This window comes from Cyclopterus lumpus, chromosome 5, assembly GCF_009769545.1.
Source record: "Cyclopterus lumpus isolate fCycLum1 chromosome 5, fCycLum1.pri, whole genome shotgun sequence".
NCBI lineage: Eukaryota > Metazoa > Chordata > Actinopteri > Perciformes > Cyclopteridae > Cyclopterus > Cyclopterus lumpus.
In genome coordinates, this window is record NC_046970.1 from 10206949 (window position 1) to 10226528 (window position 19580).

General features: G+C 42.3%; 1 protein-coding gene across 1 annotated transcript in view; it reads right to left on the reverse strand.

Annotated features, from left to right (window-relative positions):
* Positions 1-19377, reverse strand: part of LOC117730452 (receptor-type tyrosine-protein phosphatase gamma-like) — a 409107-nt gene extending 389730 nt beyond the window's left edge. Inside the window, 1 exon segment of the mRNA XM_034532172.1 lies at positions 19284-19377. Coding sequence (XP_034388063.1) covers positions 19284-19377 — 94 coding nt within the window.
* Positions 19378-19580: the final 203 nt, after the last annotated feature.

Below are 19580 nucleotides of genomic sequence, written 5' to 3' on the forward strand. Positions count from 1 at the left end.
ACATATAATCTTAAGCCCCTGAGTGATCTCGTGACCCCCTAAAGAAGGGTGTGTAACAGGTTCCTGCTGTCACCTACGGGTTTCTCCCCCCCCCCCCAGCACCAAAGGGCGAGCACACGCTTGTGTATTAGTTAACGGTCTTTATTTCTTTATTTCATGCAGACTGTCCCTCTGCTCTTCTTCCCTGTCATCCATCCCTCTCCAACTCATATAGCAGAGCCACTCAAAGCTTGATCAGCTGAGGCCAATTAGGCCTATTCCCACCACCTGTTCCCTGAACCACTCCCCCACACCCCTCCGCAGCTGAGCCTAACCACACCCCAGCCACCACATACCTCCACCGCCCGACTGACATCTGGCCTAACCTACACCCCCTGCAAGCGGGAGAGGAAGTCGTCCCCAGCCTATGGATTACCTTGAAATTGAAAGGCTGCAACGCCAGATACCACCGAGTAATCCGGGCATTAGTATCTTTCATGCGGTGGAGCCATTGGAGCGGGGCGTGGTCTGACCAGAGGGTGAATGAGCGTCCCAGGAGGTAGTAATGCAGGGAGTCGACCGCCCACCGGATAGCCCGGCACTCCTTCTCCATCCATCCATCCATCCATCCATCCATCCGCCATCATCCCATTACATTAAGCTGACGCTTTTATCTAAAGCGACTTACAATTATGTTACATTCATACACTGTAGAACAGCTACAGGGAACAATTCAGGGTTAAGTGTCTTGCTCAAGGACACATCGACTAGGGCGGGGATTGAACCGGCAACCCCCTGATTGAAAGACGGACATGCTAACCACTGACCCACAGTCACCCCCATCCATTTATCCATCATACAGCTATCCATAAATCCCACCATCCCCCCATCCATCTGCTTGCTCCTGAGGTGCTTCAGATGTGTCGCGAAGACACCCACTAAAATAAATTACAGTGTAAATTACAGTGGATTGGATTACAGGCTTTGATTAGGTTACCATTTAAATTGGCATGTAGATGACATTGCCGTGGCATCTAACACCACTGTAAAGAATTTCTGCGTTATCTTTGATCGGGACTTGTCCTTTAACTCCCACGTGAAGCAAATCTCAAGGACTGCATTTTTTCATCAGGCACATCTTTTCTCAAAGCGATGCAGAACAACTGGTTCACACGTTTGTTACTTCTATACTAGATTACTGCAATTCCTTATTATCAGGCTGCTCTAATAAGCCTCTTAAGTCCCTCCAGTTGATCCCGAATGCTGCAGCTCGTGTACTCACAAAAACTAAGAAAAGAGATCACATTACTCCTGTATTACTGGCTTCCTGTCAAATTAAGAATCACATTTAAAATTCTTCTCCTCACCTACACAAACTTGATTGGTGATACACCATCACATCATAAGGAGCTTGTAGTACCATATTGCCCCACTAGAGAGCTGCGCTCACTAAATGTGGGCTACTCATGGTGCCTAGAGTCCTAAAAAGTAGGATGGGAGCCAGAGCATTTATTCAGTTATCAAGCTCCTCTTTTATGGAACCAGCTTCCACCTTCAGTTCGGGCGGCAGACACAGTCACCACATTTAAGAGTAGGCTTAAGACTTTCCTCTTTAATAGTGCTTATAGTTAGGGCTGAATAAGGTTTGCCATGGTCCAGCCCCTAGATATGCTGCTATAGGCTCATAGGCTGCTGGGGTACGTTTTAGGATACACTGAGCTCCTCTCTCCTCTTCTCTCTCTCTGTATGGACGAATTTACGTCTCTTCATTGCACATTACTAACTCTACTTCTTCCCCGGAGTCTCTGTGCTTTCTCGCCTCATAGGGTCCATTGGACCTGGCTGTGTCTGAAGCTGGTCATGGCTCCTGGGTCCTGACTCCTTCCCCTGATTCCTGCATCCAGCCCCTGGCCTGGATGTGGCCTTCTTCCCAATGACCCTGCCTCCTTTATGCCTCCTTTATGGTCCGGCCTCTTTCGCAATGCCTCCTGCCTGGTGGGCCGGCCTCCTGCCATGGCCCTGCATTCACATAATCATTTGCTAATGAGATGGGTTTGGGAAAATGGCCAGTGCACGACTGAAACACACACCAGATGAGCAAAGGAGGAAGACTCAAACCCGGACAGAGACATCCTTATCAGGATTTTCTTACAGCTAAATCTGTGAAAAATACTCCAGGTATACCATGTACATTTAGATGGTAAAACTGTATCCAGCTGGATTATCACAGACAAACCAGCATCTGCTATTTGACAGCTTTCTGTTTTTGGTCAGCAGTGTGTCTTATCCAGGAAACACGAAGCATATGTATATCAGTGATGCTTCTGTTGTGGGTTAATGACTAAATCCCTCCCTTTAACAAGTGGCTTAATACCACAAGTCTGCCAATACTTTCATTGATTAGTCTGTTCTTCTGATCAAACTCCACATGACATCACTTTACCTGCAGTGGACGTAGACGGACGACTGCTCGACAAACAGCTCACAAACCGCTGCTGTTTCCTCCCTCAACTGGAGTAAAATGTAGCCTGACTTAATTTTTTCCTTCTCTCTGCAATGATGTGTGTCTCACACTGTACTGAGACAGAGTCGCTGTGTGTGTGTCAGAGTAAAGCACAACACCGCCCCTCGTGCAAAGACACAGAGACAGAGAGGAGGTTTTCAACGCTGCTTTTTTTGAGTGGAGATCTCACTCAATAGCTGAACAGCGAACTCCAGACCTTATCGATAGTCCTAGTATTTACTACTGTCTTATTGGTTCCTGTTTAGAACCTGGTATCAGAGGGCAACCCTAGTATCATGGGTCAAGACTAACTCTTTCTACTATAGAGCACTACATTTTGTTTTAAAAATGAGGTGCTCAAGATGGTGAACATTAAGTCGCAAAACACCATCTTGAGCCCTGTTGTATGTTGACTGATGACATAGTTTTTTGGTGGCACATATGAATGGTGCTCTGACCAGCTATGGTTCAGGTTTGGTTCAGGCATCGAAGACTACTTTAAGGTTATGGAAAGGTCCCGGTTATGGTTAAAAAGAACCCATGTTAACTGGTTGGCAAGAACACAGTCCCCCCGTGTCCAAAGTGCACGCTGTGCTGCACCACACCTGATGTAAGGGTATTTTATGTTTACAACTATATTACTCCAGCAAGGTAAGAACTTCAGCTAGCACAGGCATTGTCTACTGTTGTGAAAAGTAAAATGTCACTGGTTAACCTTAACTTTATTTTTAACCATTTGACTGTACAACCAGCAGTTAATTTCCACATGTTTTTTTAGGATCACAGCAAATCCACATTCTAGGACCACTCTCTCTCTCTCTGTCTCTTAGTCCAAAAAGTATCTAGAAAGCATTTAAAAATAAAAAGCAAATATGAATGGTAATGGCCTGTTGTGGAGGCAAATCCAAATGGCTCCAACAGATCATTCCTCGTCCAAGACACTGTTCATTAGCACTTGGCAGCCTGTAATGATGCTGCTGACATCATTGCAGGCCTTCACATGCACATCAACACACATATCCAGATAACATGATTGTTTTTTTGTTTTGTCTTCAAATACTGGCAAACTGATTGGTGCAACCAAGGCAGGCAAAGCGAGAAACTGCTTCAGGGCCCCAGACCCCATGGGACCCTTTCTCCTGAATGCCCTAGTTTCAGTGTCTGTCAGTTGGTTTGTAGTAAATTAATCACATGCATATTACTTTTCCAACATTCTCAATATACACTACTAAACTAAAATGTCAGTTCTGGAGGGACCCTCAGTCAACGTCTTGTTTTCAAAGACCAAAGTGCAATTTAACATTGCAGTCCTATAACAGTGACTCACCACGTACACTTACACACACAAAAAAGCCTCTAGCCTGCAGCAGAGATTAAGAGCAGGCAGAAGTGTAGCAAGTCACACCTTTCTAACTCCACATCGGATTCTTTGTGCTTAAACAAATAGTGAGGCGTCATTGCCACGAGTGTACTGTTTGATAGAAAAATGAAAAATGAAATTAAGGCTTAATCAATCAATCAACTAATCAGTTCATTAATGATTTAAATATTTTGCATATAGTAGATGTAATAATTGTCTCTTAAATGATGAATCCCTTTACTATTGGTCTTTGAGCTGTTGGCCAAACTCAGTAACATGATTGTAGACATTGCATGTCTTTACAGACTGATTAATTAATTGCAGATCTGAATGAAAAAAGAACTGAAATACTGCATACAACTTCATCAGTTGAAGAGCCCAAATAATATTTTTATAGAATGTTGACCAACAGACTCCAAAAATAAACAAATATTTGGAACAAATTATTATTATTTATTAGCAGCAAAAGCAGTTTTCTGAAGTCTTCTCTCTCAGTGTGTACCTAGAAAGTACTTCAAGAGCGTCAGGCTTGGCTGATTTCCATTCGATTTCCCCTGCGGGTCATCCATCGGCCTGGGGACGTGGAAAGCCAGAGCGCCCAGCCCGAGGTGATTAACAGAAGAAAGATGGCTGCAGTTTGCGGCGTAAATCCAAAGGCGATTCAGGTGGAACACGGGTGCGTGTCTAGCAGTGAGGAATGGGGGAAGGCTTCACCCAATCCAGCAGTGAAAGCCTCCTCTCCCTCTCTGTCCTTACTCCAGTTTCAGCAAACAGAGGGGAGGCGAAAATGGAGAGGGGAAGTTAAAAAGAAGGATATCTTTTATGAACAACACCATGCACCGCCATGGACTTACAAGCTTTAGACAAGCTTTACTCCTGCTGAGACCTCTCCATTCTTCATCCACCAAATATATTCTCCTCACACATTACATATTGATTTGTTTAATCAATCAATCCATTATTTAACCATGTCAAAGATTAAGTATAAAGTTTAAGTCTTAAAATATAGTCTGACTAGACAAACCTAAAATGTTCAGTTTATAATCATATCCAACCGAACCCTCTGAAACTGCATCTTACAAGATACTGAATGGACTGATGCAAAAATTCTGAAAACGTGACATGATAGTTTTTCTACAGCATCGCTGGTACCATAAGTTACGGGTATCAAAGCTTGAGACAATGCTACATTGTGAACATCACATCCAGAGAGCTAGTTAACGTTAGCTGTTAGCAACTGGTGAGCAGCAAAGTCCTGCTCGGCTAAATAACAAAGATAACATACATAGTAAACATTGAGTTACATTATGATGCGTTCAATTCTATCCAGTAAACATTTGTATTGGGCGAAGTTAAATAAGAAAATAATCATGATGTGTTCAAATGTAATCTTGTGAAATTTAGTTCAGGGCAAGAAACTTGATGCAGATGAAGTTAATAATACATTTCACGTAATAAAAGGAGTGTATGTTAAAGTATGTGCTTTATTGTTGTTTTGTCAAATTGGGAAGCAAATATGGAATTTCACTGGTATTTCACTGACATCCCTAGACTGTTGAATTAGATGATTTAGCAGCAAAAATCAAATCAGTTAGATTGAAGGTTTAATTGTCTTGCACAAACCAGTTAATTTGATTTAACAGTATAATAAATCATATTAGCTGATTGTCCAGTGGCAACAGTCACTGACAATTTGTCAAAATGTTTTGTTACAGTAAAACACATTATATGCTGAAAGTAATATTGTTGGTCAAGTGTCATAACCGTAACTCAATATTTGAATCCGCAAATTGCTGGGTTACCCGTCAGGGTCTACTGTTTCGGTCCATATGTAGCTGGTGGAAGGACAGGTGGAAGTGATTACAGGGAGTGAGAAGTCCTTGATAACTGGAGTGTGACTGCGTTATAGGAAAAGTCAAAGTTGCTATTAGAACTTAAAACCCGTTCATTAGCGCAACCATGGAATGTCCATGTAACTGACAGGATTCATGCCTGACTTTACCTCTCTGCAGGTGCATCCTTTCTCCTTTGTCACAATCTCTTTTGATCTTGTGCTACCAGTCGCATGAAGCTTTTAATTATTGTGAGAGATAGCTCAACATCTTTTGGATGGAATTGCTCAAAGGTTTGTATGGGCATTCGTGGTTCCCAAATGATGTGTCCTAAAGAGTTGAAAACTATATGACTTCACATCACCACCACTGTATAGTTGACATGTTTAGTTCATAGCAAAATGTCTTGACAACTATTGAATTGATTGCCGTGTGATTCGGTATATGCATTGTTATTCCCAACTGGATAAAAAATAATCTGACAGTCAGTTCTGTTTTCACCAGTGAGTCACCTGTTGTCAAATGTTCCCATGTTAATCCATGACACACAAGGGCTTGATGTCATTTAAAGAGGAAAGTAAACTACTCCTCCACCAGCATTCTCTCACATGGGGAGAATGGTCTTGGAAATTGAGAGACAAACACTATACATAAAGTAAGACAGCTGGAAGAGGACCAAGCACTAAAGACCAGATAATCTTACAGCACAACAGATATGTAAAATAGAGGGTGAGGTCACTAGAGATTAAAAAGAAGAGACAGAGCATTGCTATTTAAAGCACCTCCCCCTGGAACTAAGACAAATTGGGCTATGCTCTTGTCTTGGTGGCCCCCAAGTGCCCATCTCTCTCTCCGAGGAGGAAGCCAGTGTCTCCGAAGCATTAAAGTGGAAAAACCAACGGCACTGCAAGAATTTAATGAGGAGGGCTCTGCACTGTTCTGCGCTCAGTCTGTGACACAACACTTCTTGGCATGTAGGGATTTTGTTCTCTCTCTTCTTTATTCACTGCCTTTATTTCCACTGCCTACACAGGGGGAATTGAGTGGAAATCCAGGCTTGAAACCAGCCCATGTCCAACACAGACACACATCTACGATGTGTTTCACACTGCTTGGTAGGAGACAACCGTAGGAGACAACTGCTAACAAAGCTCAATCATACAAATCCAATAAAAGTCTTTTGATCCATTTACTCTTAACAGTTTTATTTTGTATTTGATCTTTCTTGATGTATTTAATTGTAGCGTTAGTTGTGATTTTTTTAAATGTTTGCATGCCAGCTTTCCTAAAAATTATATTAATGCAATTAATATCGTAGAATACAAGTTGAAGAAACTTTCTAAATCTCTTTCTATACCTAGAAACAGTTCCCCTTTTCCACAAGTATACGTGTACTACTTTGTCATTGGGCTGACGCTGCATTGACTCTCACAGTTGACTGTCTCGATGAAGCTGTGCACAACACAAGAAAAACTGAGCTGAAGAGAAGGTTTGTGCTTCCTTTGTAAATATTTGATCAATCATGGGCAGCAATGAGAGAGTGCAGGCACTGACTTTTATTTTGGAGCTGCTTATGTGACATTGGTGTTGGAGGAGGAGGAGGGGTGCAACAAATGTATTCAATGAGTGGGAGTAGGGTTGCAAAGGGGCAGAAAGTTTCCGGTAAATTTCCGGAAAGTTTCCACGGGAATTTTGGGAATTTTGAAAAAAAAATGTGCCTAAGTTTTTTTGCAAAAGCATATAACAGGGAACTTAAATGTAGTTGAGAACAAGACTATGCACGCCTAGCTCAGCTGGACACTGAATGCAGCTGGTTGGGAACATTGTCTGCCAGAAACATAAACGTAAACATAAAACGTTCTGTTGTTTTTGAATGTCTTTGTCATCAGTGTTGCGTCTGAACGTTTCAGCCCTATGCCTGGCAAGTGTGAGAGCGCCAAGTTGCATAGAGGCCAAGAGCAGTATTGCAGACAGATAGAGATTTCAATTATAGCTCGCAACATATTGAAAAAAATAACTGAACTAGTTCATTTTTTGGAGCTGTGAACTATGAACTATGTAAAAAGTGAACTTTCCCAACACTGTTTGTCATTACCTAGCATATTGATTACTTGGTAAACTGAAGCCATGTTCATTTTAATACCAAGTTTATTTGTATACAGTTGACTAACTTTTTACAGCAGTGAGGAGGACGTGAGGTCCAGGAAGAAAGCATTTAGACCTGAAAGGATTCAGGGAAAAACACCCCAAAATCAATTTGGGTTGGGGGGTGGTGATCATAGGGAATACACCTTTTTTATTCAACGTTCATGTTTTTGTTGTTCGAAAATAAAGTTCTACTCACAAAATGTCAAAAAAGTCAAGAATTTCATTTTTAAAAGTTGTATTATAAATGTTTGCATGCATGTCTGCTTATGACAAGGTACATACAGTTAAATTACCCCAAAATTCCCAGTTTATTCCTGTTAATTCCCGTTAATTCCCGTATATTCCCGTTTATTCTCGTCAATTCCCGTGGAAAGTTTCCAACTTTGAATATTCCCGGAATTTTGCAACCCTAAGTGGGAGGCAGGAGAGCTCTCAGCAGAGGGGTCTGTGTCGGAAATGGGGCAGGGGTTGATGGATGAACATTTCCAACACTGGTCTGATTGAGTGGTAAAACAAGTCTTATTGGATGGCAACTCAAAATCAGAAATCCTTATTTAGTCCCCCAAACCCTCAGTCACACTGAAAGTGCCCTTGGTCCCCTGTCTGTTAACATAAAGTACAGTGCCAGAAACTTAGGAGTACTATTTGATTCAAAAGTAAGCTCCAAAAGTTGTCCAGTCCTGCTTCCTTCAAATAAGAAGCATCTCCAAAATCAAACCTAGAAAAAGTCACTTATGCTTTTATCTTTTTCAAGCTACTGTGACCCCCTCCTCTCTGGCGTCAACCAGAAGGCACTCCCTCACCTCCAACTACTTCAGAACGCAGCAGCTCGGCTTCTCACTTATTTTAATAGATGACGTCACATCACCCTGGTCCTGGCTTTTCTTCACCGGATCCCTGCTTGTTTTAGATTTTACTGATCACTTTTAAAGCACGTGGGGGTCTGGCCCCAAGATATATATAGCAGAAATGTTGACCCCTTATGAGCAGGCTCGCAGACTTAGATCTTCAGACGGGGCCCCTCTGGCTGTTCCAAAGTCCAAGCTCAAGCTAAAGGTGACCGTGCTTTTGCAATCACGACCCCTCGACTTTGGAACGACCTGCCTGAGGAGATAAGGCTTACAGAATCAGAAATCTCTTTTAAATCACTTTTTTTAAACCCATTTTTACAGTCTGGCTTTATGTGATTAATTTTACTACATTAGTTTATTTATTTATTAGTTTATTTTATTGTATCAATTGGTTTTATTGTTTCATCTTTTGTAATATTTTATCAGGGCTCACTGTTGAGCTTTGTTTTATGGCCTTGCTTTTGTTGTTTCTTCGGTCAAAGCACTTTGTAAACTCTTTATTAATAAAGTTATTATTATCATTATTAATATTATTATGAATGAGTGCCTCGTGATAATCCAGAGAGAGCACACTGAGGGCCACGTCAGCATGTCAGCAAAAACACATTCTTTGGACAAATGGGCCGGATTCTACATACCCTTAAAAAAAAAAAAAATCATAAACAAATAGGTTAAATTAACACAGGTTTTCTCAATAATTTCCCTCAAACAAAAACTAATGTTGGGTTCACACTGAACTTAAAGCGCAGTACTATTACAAACATGGTAGCTGGCGTCCTAATGTTGAGTTAAAATATTGTGTGTGTCTGTGGTCACAAAAAGACTGGACATAACTCTATGTATGTCTAAACCACAACAATAACATCACTGCCTTACTTCAATGATTATATCTAGTTACATTGTTAGAATGTTGAATGTTTCATTCAAACAAACATTTTTTTTTTTTTAAATGTCGCATTGTTATCTTGCTACCATCCCCTTACAAAGTATGAATTCAGATTTTGAATCGGTATCATAATGTAGATATTTCAGTATCCTTTTTATCCATTTAATGCAGTGAAATCACAGCCTATATAACATGGGTCTGCTAATGCATTCAACCCACGTTGGACCCGTGAGTCATGAGTCAGCTGTCACTGTCTGTTTTCAGACCTCAGTCTGCAGTGTAGTACACTTAGTGATAAACCACAGAAATATACAGCGTTACATGAGGCTTCATGATCACAGAGAGTTTGTCAGGTCTCCACGTCTGTCCTAATGCTGTTTCTCCATCTCCCTCCCTGTGTGACAGGAGGAACGGTGTCCTGATGTCTTCAGTTATTGTGTTTCTTCTGAAACGTTTCAATGTGTTTATGATACAAAAGGTTCGACATGCTGTACATAAAAAGGAATATATATTCCAAACATATACTTGGTGATGGAGCTCACTAAAAAGTAGATTAGCAAATACAAATACATTTTATTTCATTTAAATGTAATCTACCTGCTGGCAAAAGAACCAAAGTCTGGGGTCCAGCAAAGTCAGTGGGGTTTATTATCTCGGAATCACAAATGTTTGCACCAAATTTCCTCAAAATTAATCTGATATTTTCAAAAATGATTTGAGCCTAGACCCAGGTGGTGGACTGATTGACTTTTCCATCACTAGATCCATGCTGCCAACATAACCACAGCTTTTACTCCCCAGTCCTGACTAAAGATCAAGATCCTTTACCTCCAATGATGTAACTCATTAGCATCATTTCATTTGACCTTCCTGCCTGATGAACACCCACATCCTTCACAATGCATTGTGTTTAAAATGTGACCCATTACTCCTCATAATGTTTAACTGTTATGTTCTCCGGTATTTGTTTCACACTTTTGTGAATATGTGGTTACTTGAGGTACAGCAATTAACCTGCTGAGTAAAAGACCCTCATCGCTGATGGAATATTAATAAGATAATAAGATGCTTTCCTCGCAGTCTCTGTGTCTAAGCCATTATCTTCATAAAATGATAATATAATATGTATTTCCTCATTAACAGCCAGGGAGGAGGTTTTAAAAGGTGTAAAATGTGTTCAACCCTTTGCATCTTGATACTGACTTTGAGATTCTTCCAGAAACCTAATTTTCATAGCTTTATTCATTAATGACTTTTACAGCAAATTATACTTTGTGAGCACTTGACAACTGTAAAATAAGTAAGTGTGTGCGTGCGTGCGTGCGTGCGTGCGTGCGTGCGTGCGTGCGTGCGTGCGTGCGTGCGTGCGTGCGTGCGTGCGTGCGTGCGTGCGTGCGTGTATAACTTTCCATTCTGGTGAAAAATGGGATTTAACTTTATGGCCATTAGTTTGGGCTGTGTTCAGAATAATAATCCGTGGTTACAGAAGCATGTTAATGCGAACAGAGATGAGACAAACCCAGGGGACCGGCAACACAACCAAATGCTACGAAATGAATAGGAAAGAAGGCAAAGGACAGGGGAGACGGAAAGAAAACAAGGGCAGAATAAAAGCCAATGCAGCACAAACTCTGGATTAAGTAGAAAAAAGAGCAACATTACTATAAACACAAGGAAATTAAAGGATAAAAGAGAATGAGCAACAAAAAGAAAGGAGGGCAGAAGGTATGGAGGGAATGAAAAGGGTAGAACAATAAAAATAAAGTGTTGGAAGTATAGAATGAGTGGATGTACTAAAAAGAGAACGAACAAATAAAAAAGAGAATGTGGGGAGAAGGGGAAAGAAGACGGGCCAAAAAAGGGGGGAAATAATGAAAAAGAGATGAAGAGGAGCAAAAGGGATGACAAGATGAAATAACAGAACAAAAGGCATTTTCAAAAAAGTTAGAGCAAAAGGATAAAAATAGTAAAACTATGTAGGAAGAATGGAGACATGAACAGTGGAAGGTAAAATAGAAATAAAAGTAGCAGAATAAGGGCACAGAGGTAATGGGCCCAGAAGAAGAGGAAGAGGTGAGTGAAAGGGCTTACTGAACTGTTCAGTAAAACATGAGGACCGTTGTCTAACTGACACACGAATATCATAGTGTAATGGTAACATTTCTTTCACATTTCTCGCGGAGAAAGCAGCTGCTTTCTTTCCTCTGTCAGCAGGGATGACTGATGGAAGTCGAGTCAAGTGCATTTCAAAATTCAAAATGAGAACACGTTGTGGGAAATGGCAGGAACACCCATCTACACCTTTCACTGGTGTACCCGCGAGCTGTCACAGCTGCAGAGTAAATGGCCACCTATCAAGCCTGACAAAAGAACACAAAGTGTCTGAAAGTCCTGACGTGTGCCAAGGTGGCGGGGGAGGGCCCATGGCCAAAAGAACCACCACCTGGTCTGCCACCTCTCTGTCAGGAATATTTCATCAAACTGCATCTTACGGCTTCCGAAATTACTGGCCATGTCACAAGTTTAGATGTTGGAGAAAGAGGTGGAGTGCAGACTCTCTCTCTCTTTGGCTTTTGTCGAGTCCATTTGTTTTCTCATCTCATCTCATCTCACCTCCCAGTGTTTGTTTGGTGTCGCCATCGGTTAGGCTCGTCAGCCTCCATGCCGGTCGACAGCCTGTCAGTCTAAGCTCCTTTTAAGACACAGCGGCCCTGCACAGTGACACAGAAGCTCCCCTGGCATCCCGCTTAGCAAAATAGAAAAAAAGGGCTTGGCTACGTTAACCTCTCCACTCTCATCAGCATCTCGTACTGTCTATATGTCTTTCTCTCTTCTCTTTGTTTTTCCCCTCTCAGTGTTGTGTTTCTGCCTGCACGCTACCGCAGCCTGCCAGGCTGTCTTAAAGCATTTATTGGTTTACCAAGAGGAAATGGAGACAAAAGAAGTGCACAGGCTCCTTGTGCCAGAAGTATATTCAACTAATCGTTTATTCTGTTGTTGTTGCCTGTGGGGCTGGGTTACGTTCAATTTTATTTTATACTAGTGCCAATAAGGTACTGGAGTCGTGCTAATAATACCCAATCTATACTGTTTCTCATTCCTTACTTTGAAAAACACAAACACATTTTAGAACAACTGATCAAATTATTTCTTTTACGGCGACAAAGCCACAGCTATCATCCCTGCTGTTTGTTTTGGTTTTCCATGTCAAAAACTTCACCCTCAACCTCCAGCTGCAGCAGACAGGCTGTGATGTGGAAACCCCTCGTGGAATGGCAGAATGTGATCATAAAAAAAGGAATTGACTGTAAAACGCAAGATATCATGGAATGTGTTAAAAACTTTGATCAAAAATGTAATTTACTTAAATAGTGCAGTGTTCACTATTATGATTAGTTACTCTTTCTGATGACAAAATCAGCTTGGATCCCAAAACAAAGAAAACAGAAATTTAAAAATAATGTTTTTTACCAGATTTTATAGGGCCTTAATATTGAGCGTTGAGCAACTAAAGAGCTAGGCATTCTTGTCAGATGGAGGTGGAGACCAAACCGGAGTTAAAATTAGATAAATGGATGCCTATGTTGCTCTTTGTCTGCTGGATGTGTAATACGCATCAATTGTTCAGTCATTTTACTTACTAAAACTTCTGAAATCAGCAAACCTTATACATTTAAACAAGCAACTTTCTGATCAGATCAGTATAACCAGATTACGAATGTACACGTGACATTCAAATGCCATTGTTAAGTACTTGCTATGAACACATTTGGTTCCCAAAAAAAGTAGGAGTTTGATAGCAAGCCCTTGTTGCCTAGCTGAGAGAAATGTCAAACTCATTGATGGGTATGAATCTGTCACACAAGCAGTGCAGCGTGATCTGCTGCTGGTTCTCTTTAAAGACAATGCGGCTGCAGCTACGGTGGAAAGAGACTACTTCAAAGTATATTTGATGCAGGATCTAGGCTTTTTCCAACAATATTAGTCAGAAGTATGAAACGCCTGCTTCAGAGACATGATGGTGATAATGGCTGAGGGAAGCAGAACACATGGCAACCAACACAAAAACCCTGCCGGAAGCAAACAAGTCTTAGCAAAGCAGCATGAACGAAGAAAGGGGAGGGGGGAGGATGGATGCTGTCACTGGCCTGACTGAGCTCAAATTCGTGAGGCACCATCCAGAAAATTATAGGGGAACACCCCCTCCTCTCCTCCAAATAATCCGGCACTGGACTTGATTAAAACAATGAAGTGAAAGCCTGGTGGTGGTTGAAGAGTGCGCCTTTACTTTCAGCAGCCCATTACGTCTGAGAGAAACATGGCCCGGCATGAGGAGAAGGCCAGATAGATCCATCTCTCCCACTCGTCTCCCTTTTCTGGCTGCACTGTGGGGCCACCTGCTTATGAATTCATAAAAAAAGAAAATCTGGTGAGAAAAAGATTAAAAAGCTAACAGGTACGCTCAGCTGAGCGGAAACGCTGATCGAAAAACAAAATAAGGCGATGCTCTATGCTCGGCTTCGCTCACCGTGTTCCTGAGATATCATTAGCGCCTCTGCACTTAATATCATCATTACTATTGTTATCATTATCAGACCTATTTATCTTTAGTTCCCCCCTTTTTGCAACAAAACAGCATAATTTCCCGCTCAAAATCAATAGCCCGATAGAAGGGATGTTTTTCTTTTTCCACCATTTATCTGCTTCCCGGTCCCTCTCGCTCAGGCAGCTACCTCCTAATGACACGACGACAGCTACCAAAGCAGCATCCTACATGGATAACTGCCTGCCGCCACCCCTCCCACCCCTGCTGCATCTTACATTCACACACACAACCACAACACGCTATCTTTTAATCAATCTATTAAGGAAAGCCGGGATAGTGTTGACAGGCCCCTCGCTGACTGATAAAGTGACCCGCGAGTCGACGTGCAAGCGCTTTCCCGGCCACAGCGCATGCCGGATAATAGCTCGCCGAGCACTGAGATGATGATGATGATAATGTTGGCAACCGAGGGCCACGAAGCATATCCAATCCCTTCCCTAAATGTCAACCTTCTCAGCGTATCGCTGCGACAAAAAGGCTCAGAGAAAAGGTTTGTGACACGGGGGCCTGCTTAGAATGGTTAACAAACCCACTTGTTTCATTTGTTCCAGGATTTAAGAGAAGCAGAGAAGGTGCATGTGTATGCGCATGCACACTCAAAAGAACAGGGGAGGAAAGAGACAGAGATAGATGGAAGTTTGTGCGTTTGTGGGGGTGAAAATGATGTGCTAGCTCAGGAGCTTGTTGTGAGATTACAATGACTGTTCTGTTTTTCCTCCTGGCCAGTAGCGACGTGCCCATTCATTTTCACAGCAGAGCGACAGATTGAAGGCCAGACATCTCTTTCTGTCCCTGTCTCTTCGGTCTTCTCCCTTTTTCTTTTCTTTCTCCGGCTCTCTTGTGTGTTTGGTTAACACAGGGCTGAAGTGCAGTGCAGTGACAGGGGCGTGATGCCTCGACGCTGACACCGCACGCCGCAGACGGAAAAGGGAAAGTGATGCTCTGTGTCAGCTAGCGGACGCCCCACGGGGATGTTCAGTGTTTTGCAGACCAAAAAAAAGAACAGATGTTTGTGTGGCTGCAAACCGGCCATTATGTGGGTGACTGGGGGCGTGTTGGCAGCAGTCGGGTCACTGGTGCAGACACGACAGCAGGGCACAATCTCTCTGTATTTCTAATGGCACTTGGCTGAATCATTGTCGGTGTTGCTCTGCAGCGAGGTATGACATTATTAAGGTGGACTCCAGAGTAAACAATGCATTCTACACTTGGAAAGCTCAGAGGATGAAGCACTTACCCATGCACTCCCTAAACTACATTTTAGAGCTGAGGCCGTGACTGCGGACGTCAGAGCCTCCACGCTGAGGAAATCACACAGAGACGCTTCAAAGATGCAAAACGGCATACGTACATAAAGTCAGATAAACCACTGCCTTTTCTCTCACACGGCTTGCAGCTGTTTTTTTGAGAACGTGTGGTATGTTAATCTGAAAGGGAATGAGACTCTTTACCACATTTCACTCAGGTTGGTCTCATGAACAAACCAATGAAAGCTAAATTCCTTAAAAATTCATAGTATACTTTGATCACAAGAGCAAGAAGCAACATACATGAGGTGAATGAAAGATGTGGTTTAAAAGACACACTGTTAAACCTCTGTTCACTTCTGAACAAGCCCAAATGTGAACCAACCGTAAATCAGGCAGGGAATCACATCATACACAGTCAATCTTCTTTAGCCTGTATTCCTGGATGTCATCTTCAAAAATCAAAATCTTAATTTTTCTCATTAGGACGATTATATTGTTTGCTAGCTTTTTTTTAGTTTTGCCAGCTGATTCGTATTGGAAACCAGTTGGAACAACAACAACAACACTGCAAAGATCTGCCAGTGGGGTGCCGTTGTGTTTCTTTTATTTTGAAGAAAAATAAATGCTTACAGACTCAATACAACTGCAAAATGAATTAGCGTGGTGAATGTTTAGATGTATTTGGATGTATTGCTGTATTTTCCCAGAAAGACCATCTTTCAACACGACAAAACTGAGAATCTTTACACAAAGTGAGAATCTTTTCAGAACCTCCCCACTATTACTTTATTACATTACTATTATTTTTTTACTTTACTCCACAACAAAGCCAGTAAACCATAAATGCTTTTTTTATAGCTGATTATACATCAGCCACCAAAGTGATCCACATTTGCATTTTGCCCACGGGTGACGTGCTTTTTACGGAAAGCCGATCTTGCCTTTCGTTGCGCTTTTCCAAACCGATCTCCTGGATAAGAGTCTTATTAATAGAAAAGAGGAGCGGGCCGGAGGTAAGGAGAGCATCGCTGAGAGCCTGCGGATGATGATACCCAGCAGGAGAGAGCACACTCATCTCTGTTTCTACATCATCTGCCAGCCGTTAACATGAAACAGCCACCTCGGGCTTGCTCCAAGCCGTTATCATGACAACACACGGTTGAGCCGAAGGGAGAGAGAGGAGTGAAAGAAGAGGTCAAGTAGAGACGGAGAGGGAGAGAGATTATTATTATGTCCCACCGTGGATTTGTCCATTGCTGACAAAGTCCACTTTCACAGATATCCGTCAGGTCACTCAAGCATCACAAGCAGGCAGCTGAATATTCATCCATATTTTTTGATATATTTCCTTAGCTTATATTCAATTAAAATTCCCCCCCAAACCCCAAATTATATTTTATGATTTTTCCTTTATTTGTCACCTTTCAAAAGACAAAGTGATATGCAGCTGATTTTGACATTAGGATTGTCATGCAAGACTGCCTGCTGTGATAGCCCCCCTCTCACAGCAGGCAGAATATACATTTTTCCCACATTTTTTAAAAATAAAAAAACAAAACTCTTGATAAAATCATTACATGTATCTGTTTGATGTGTTACTTTTTCTTTCAGTTAACACTGCTAATGAGATAGTGAATTAATATCCACTATATCTTTACAAAAAAAATTATTCATCCATTTGGTTTTATTAATTTTTTTATATTGTGTCTGGGAAAAACTACTGGCAAAACAATCCTCATGTTCTCACGAACCACCGCAAATAAATGAATTCTCAACCTGTGGGACAAACTGCGCTCTATTCGTCTACCTAAGCCTCCTCCATACATGTATCAGCACCATCCATCTCTTACAGCAGCTCTCTCTTTCACTTCTCCACTCAGTTAACGTTATTTCTCCTCAGATTTGTGATCAGATAGAAATGCGAGATGAAAAATAGAGGGGTACAAAACCCCTGAATATCTAACAAGCGCCATTTCATACAATTCATCGTCTATCAATCCTAACAGCATACTAGAATGGATTTTCTAAAGCACTGACTGTGTTCATTGGTCAACAGGGCAGCATTATATTTTGCTCCCCGAATCTCATTCTGTGTGTTTAATGACATCTCTTATCTTAATCTAGGCGAGCAGAGAAGTAGCGGGTCACATCTAGAGACAGCTCCAGCTGACAGCTCCAACACACGCTCAGAGAATACCAACATTCTCATGGCTTCTCAGACTGGGGGTTAGGGTGCCAGTGAGAGTCCACAATGCCATAGGGGGTCTAGTGGAATGAGTAAAGCCTGGTTTGTTCATGCCGCTGTAACACACCCATCTGAGAACAGAGCCGGGTATTATATCAAAATGCTATTAACTTCACGACATGACACACTTGGACTTATGTGAAGGCTGGGTTCCATTTTAAATGTGCTGTTTATTCGTTTTACAAGCTGAATTATGTCTCTGAGCCTCTCAGTGTGCTCTGGCTGAGTGAAACAAACTATCACTCGACATCCACACGTCCATCATTCTCTTTTGCTTATTTTGTCTTGTAATTGAATCCTCTGAAAGCACCATTAGTCATGCCAAATTCCATGATCGCAGTAAAGAGGGATTTGCTTAGAAATATTGGGATTTTTTAATTTCATCCATATCGTGCAACTTCTTTTAAATACGGTCTAACAGTAATGATTAATATCGGACGACAAAGATGCTCACAGAGGGAGGTCATTTGTAAAATATGATCACATATGCACATAATATGAATTTGATTTAAAGCTGGTGGTGAACACGAAAACATCACTAACGCATACAGCCATGATAGGGTTGGACAGTCTGCTAAATTGTGGAAGATGTTTCTTGGCTTTTTCCCATGGAGTGCACATGAACACTTTGGTCAAGGTCAAACTTGATTTGTTGGATTTATTTTCCAATTTGATACAACAGATTCCTCCTCCTGTCTTTAAGTAAAAAAAAACATCAGAGAGGTGTTGTTCCTCTTCAGGTGTTGGCCCCTGAGGCTTTGAACCTGCCACACGGTGGTCCAGGGCCCAGGGGTCTTTGGTTTAGCTGTAACTGAAGCAGACGGCTGCCTTTGCAAAATGAATGTGGTAAATAGTTCAATTCTTTTATGTAATATCTGGAGATTAGACGAATTAGAGGGAAAAAAGCATTTTGTTTCTCCCCATTCAAAACGCAAAGTGCTCCTCATATAGAGAGCCACATCTGATGGTTGGTGGAACTCTTCAGAGGGGTCTACGTGACTACCCCAAACACAGGCACGAGGTCTGGTTCCCCCTCAGCACAGATTTAAGCCTCATCTGCAGTTGTCATGTGTGTGCCGGAGAGTGCTTCACAGCCCTGCTGCCTTGCTTTTCAGGCGGTGAGATAACGGCGTTGGCGTGCGCGCCGCTGGCTGACAAGACATCCCATCTTACTCGTTACATCTACCCAGAGGTTTGACCACACTACCAGCCTCCCCTGCCGACTGCTTAGTTAAAGCTGGCTCAACCCTTTGTATATTTTGTCCTAGTTAGATTGCTATTTAACGGGAACTGCAGAGTCAAAGAGGGATGACTAAGTTCCACCAGAGAGAGGGAAGGCAGGCAAAACGCGCTCCTAAAAGACAAAGTTTGATATGAGGAGGTTCTAACAGGTCACTCCGCTGCATACTAATCCGTTCACTAACTGCCTTTCTGTGTGTCCGACTGTTTCCAGTCGTTGTGCCGGTGTCGGGGAAGCGTTACAGGATCAATGAGAGGACTGTATTCTATCAGCCTGTTAGAGATGCGTTTTGTCCCGACAACCACACCGTGACGACCACATTCCTTCATGGACACGAGCAACAAACCAGCCCAGTGTTATACTTGTAGGGGTGTGAAACTTACCAGGATGACACTCGGCCCGGAGGAGCACGAAGGCAAGCAGAATGAGTGAGAAAATCCACCAGCAGCAACAACACGAATGCAGTAGCCTCCACATGGCAGTAATGTGCACGTCGACATGCAAACAATAAGCCGCAACAACTGTTGAGTTTCTCCCTTTTTGCGGGCGATTCAGCGACGCCTTCGCTGCGTAAAAAGCAGCGCCGGAGACGCAGCGCAGACCGAGACCGGGCACGATGGAGGGAGGAGAGATGGTCAGAGGTCCAGTAGAGAGTCTTTCCGTCCCGATAAAAGCCCAAT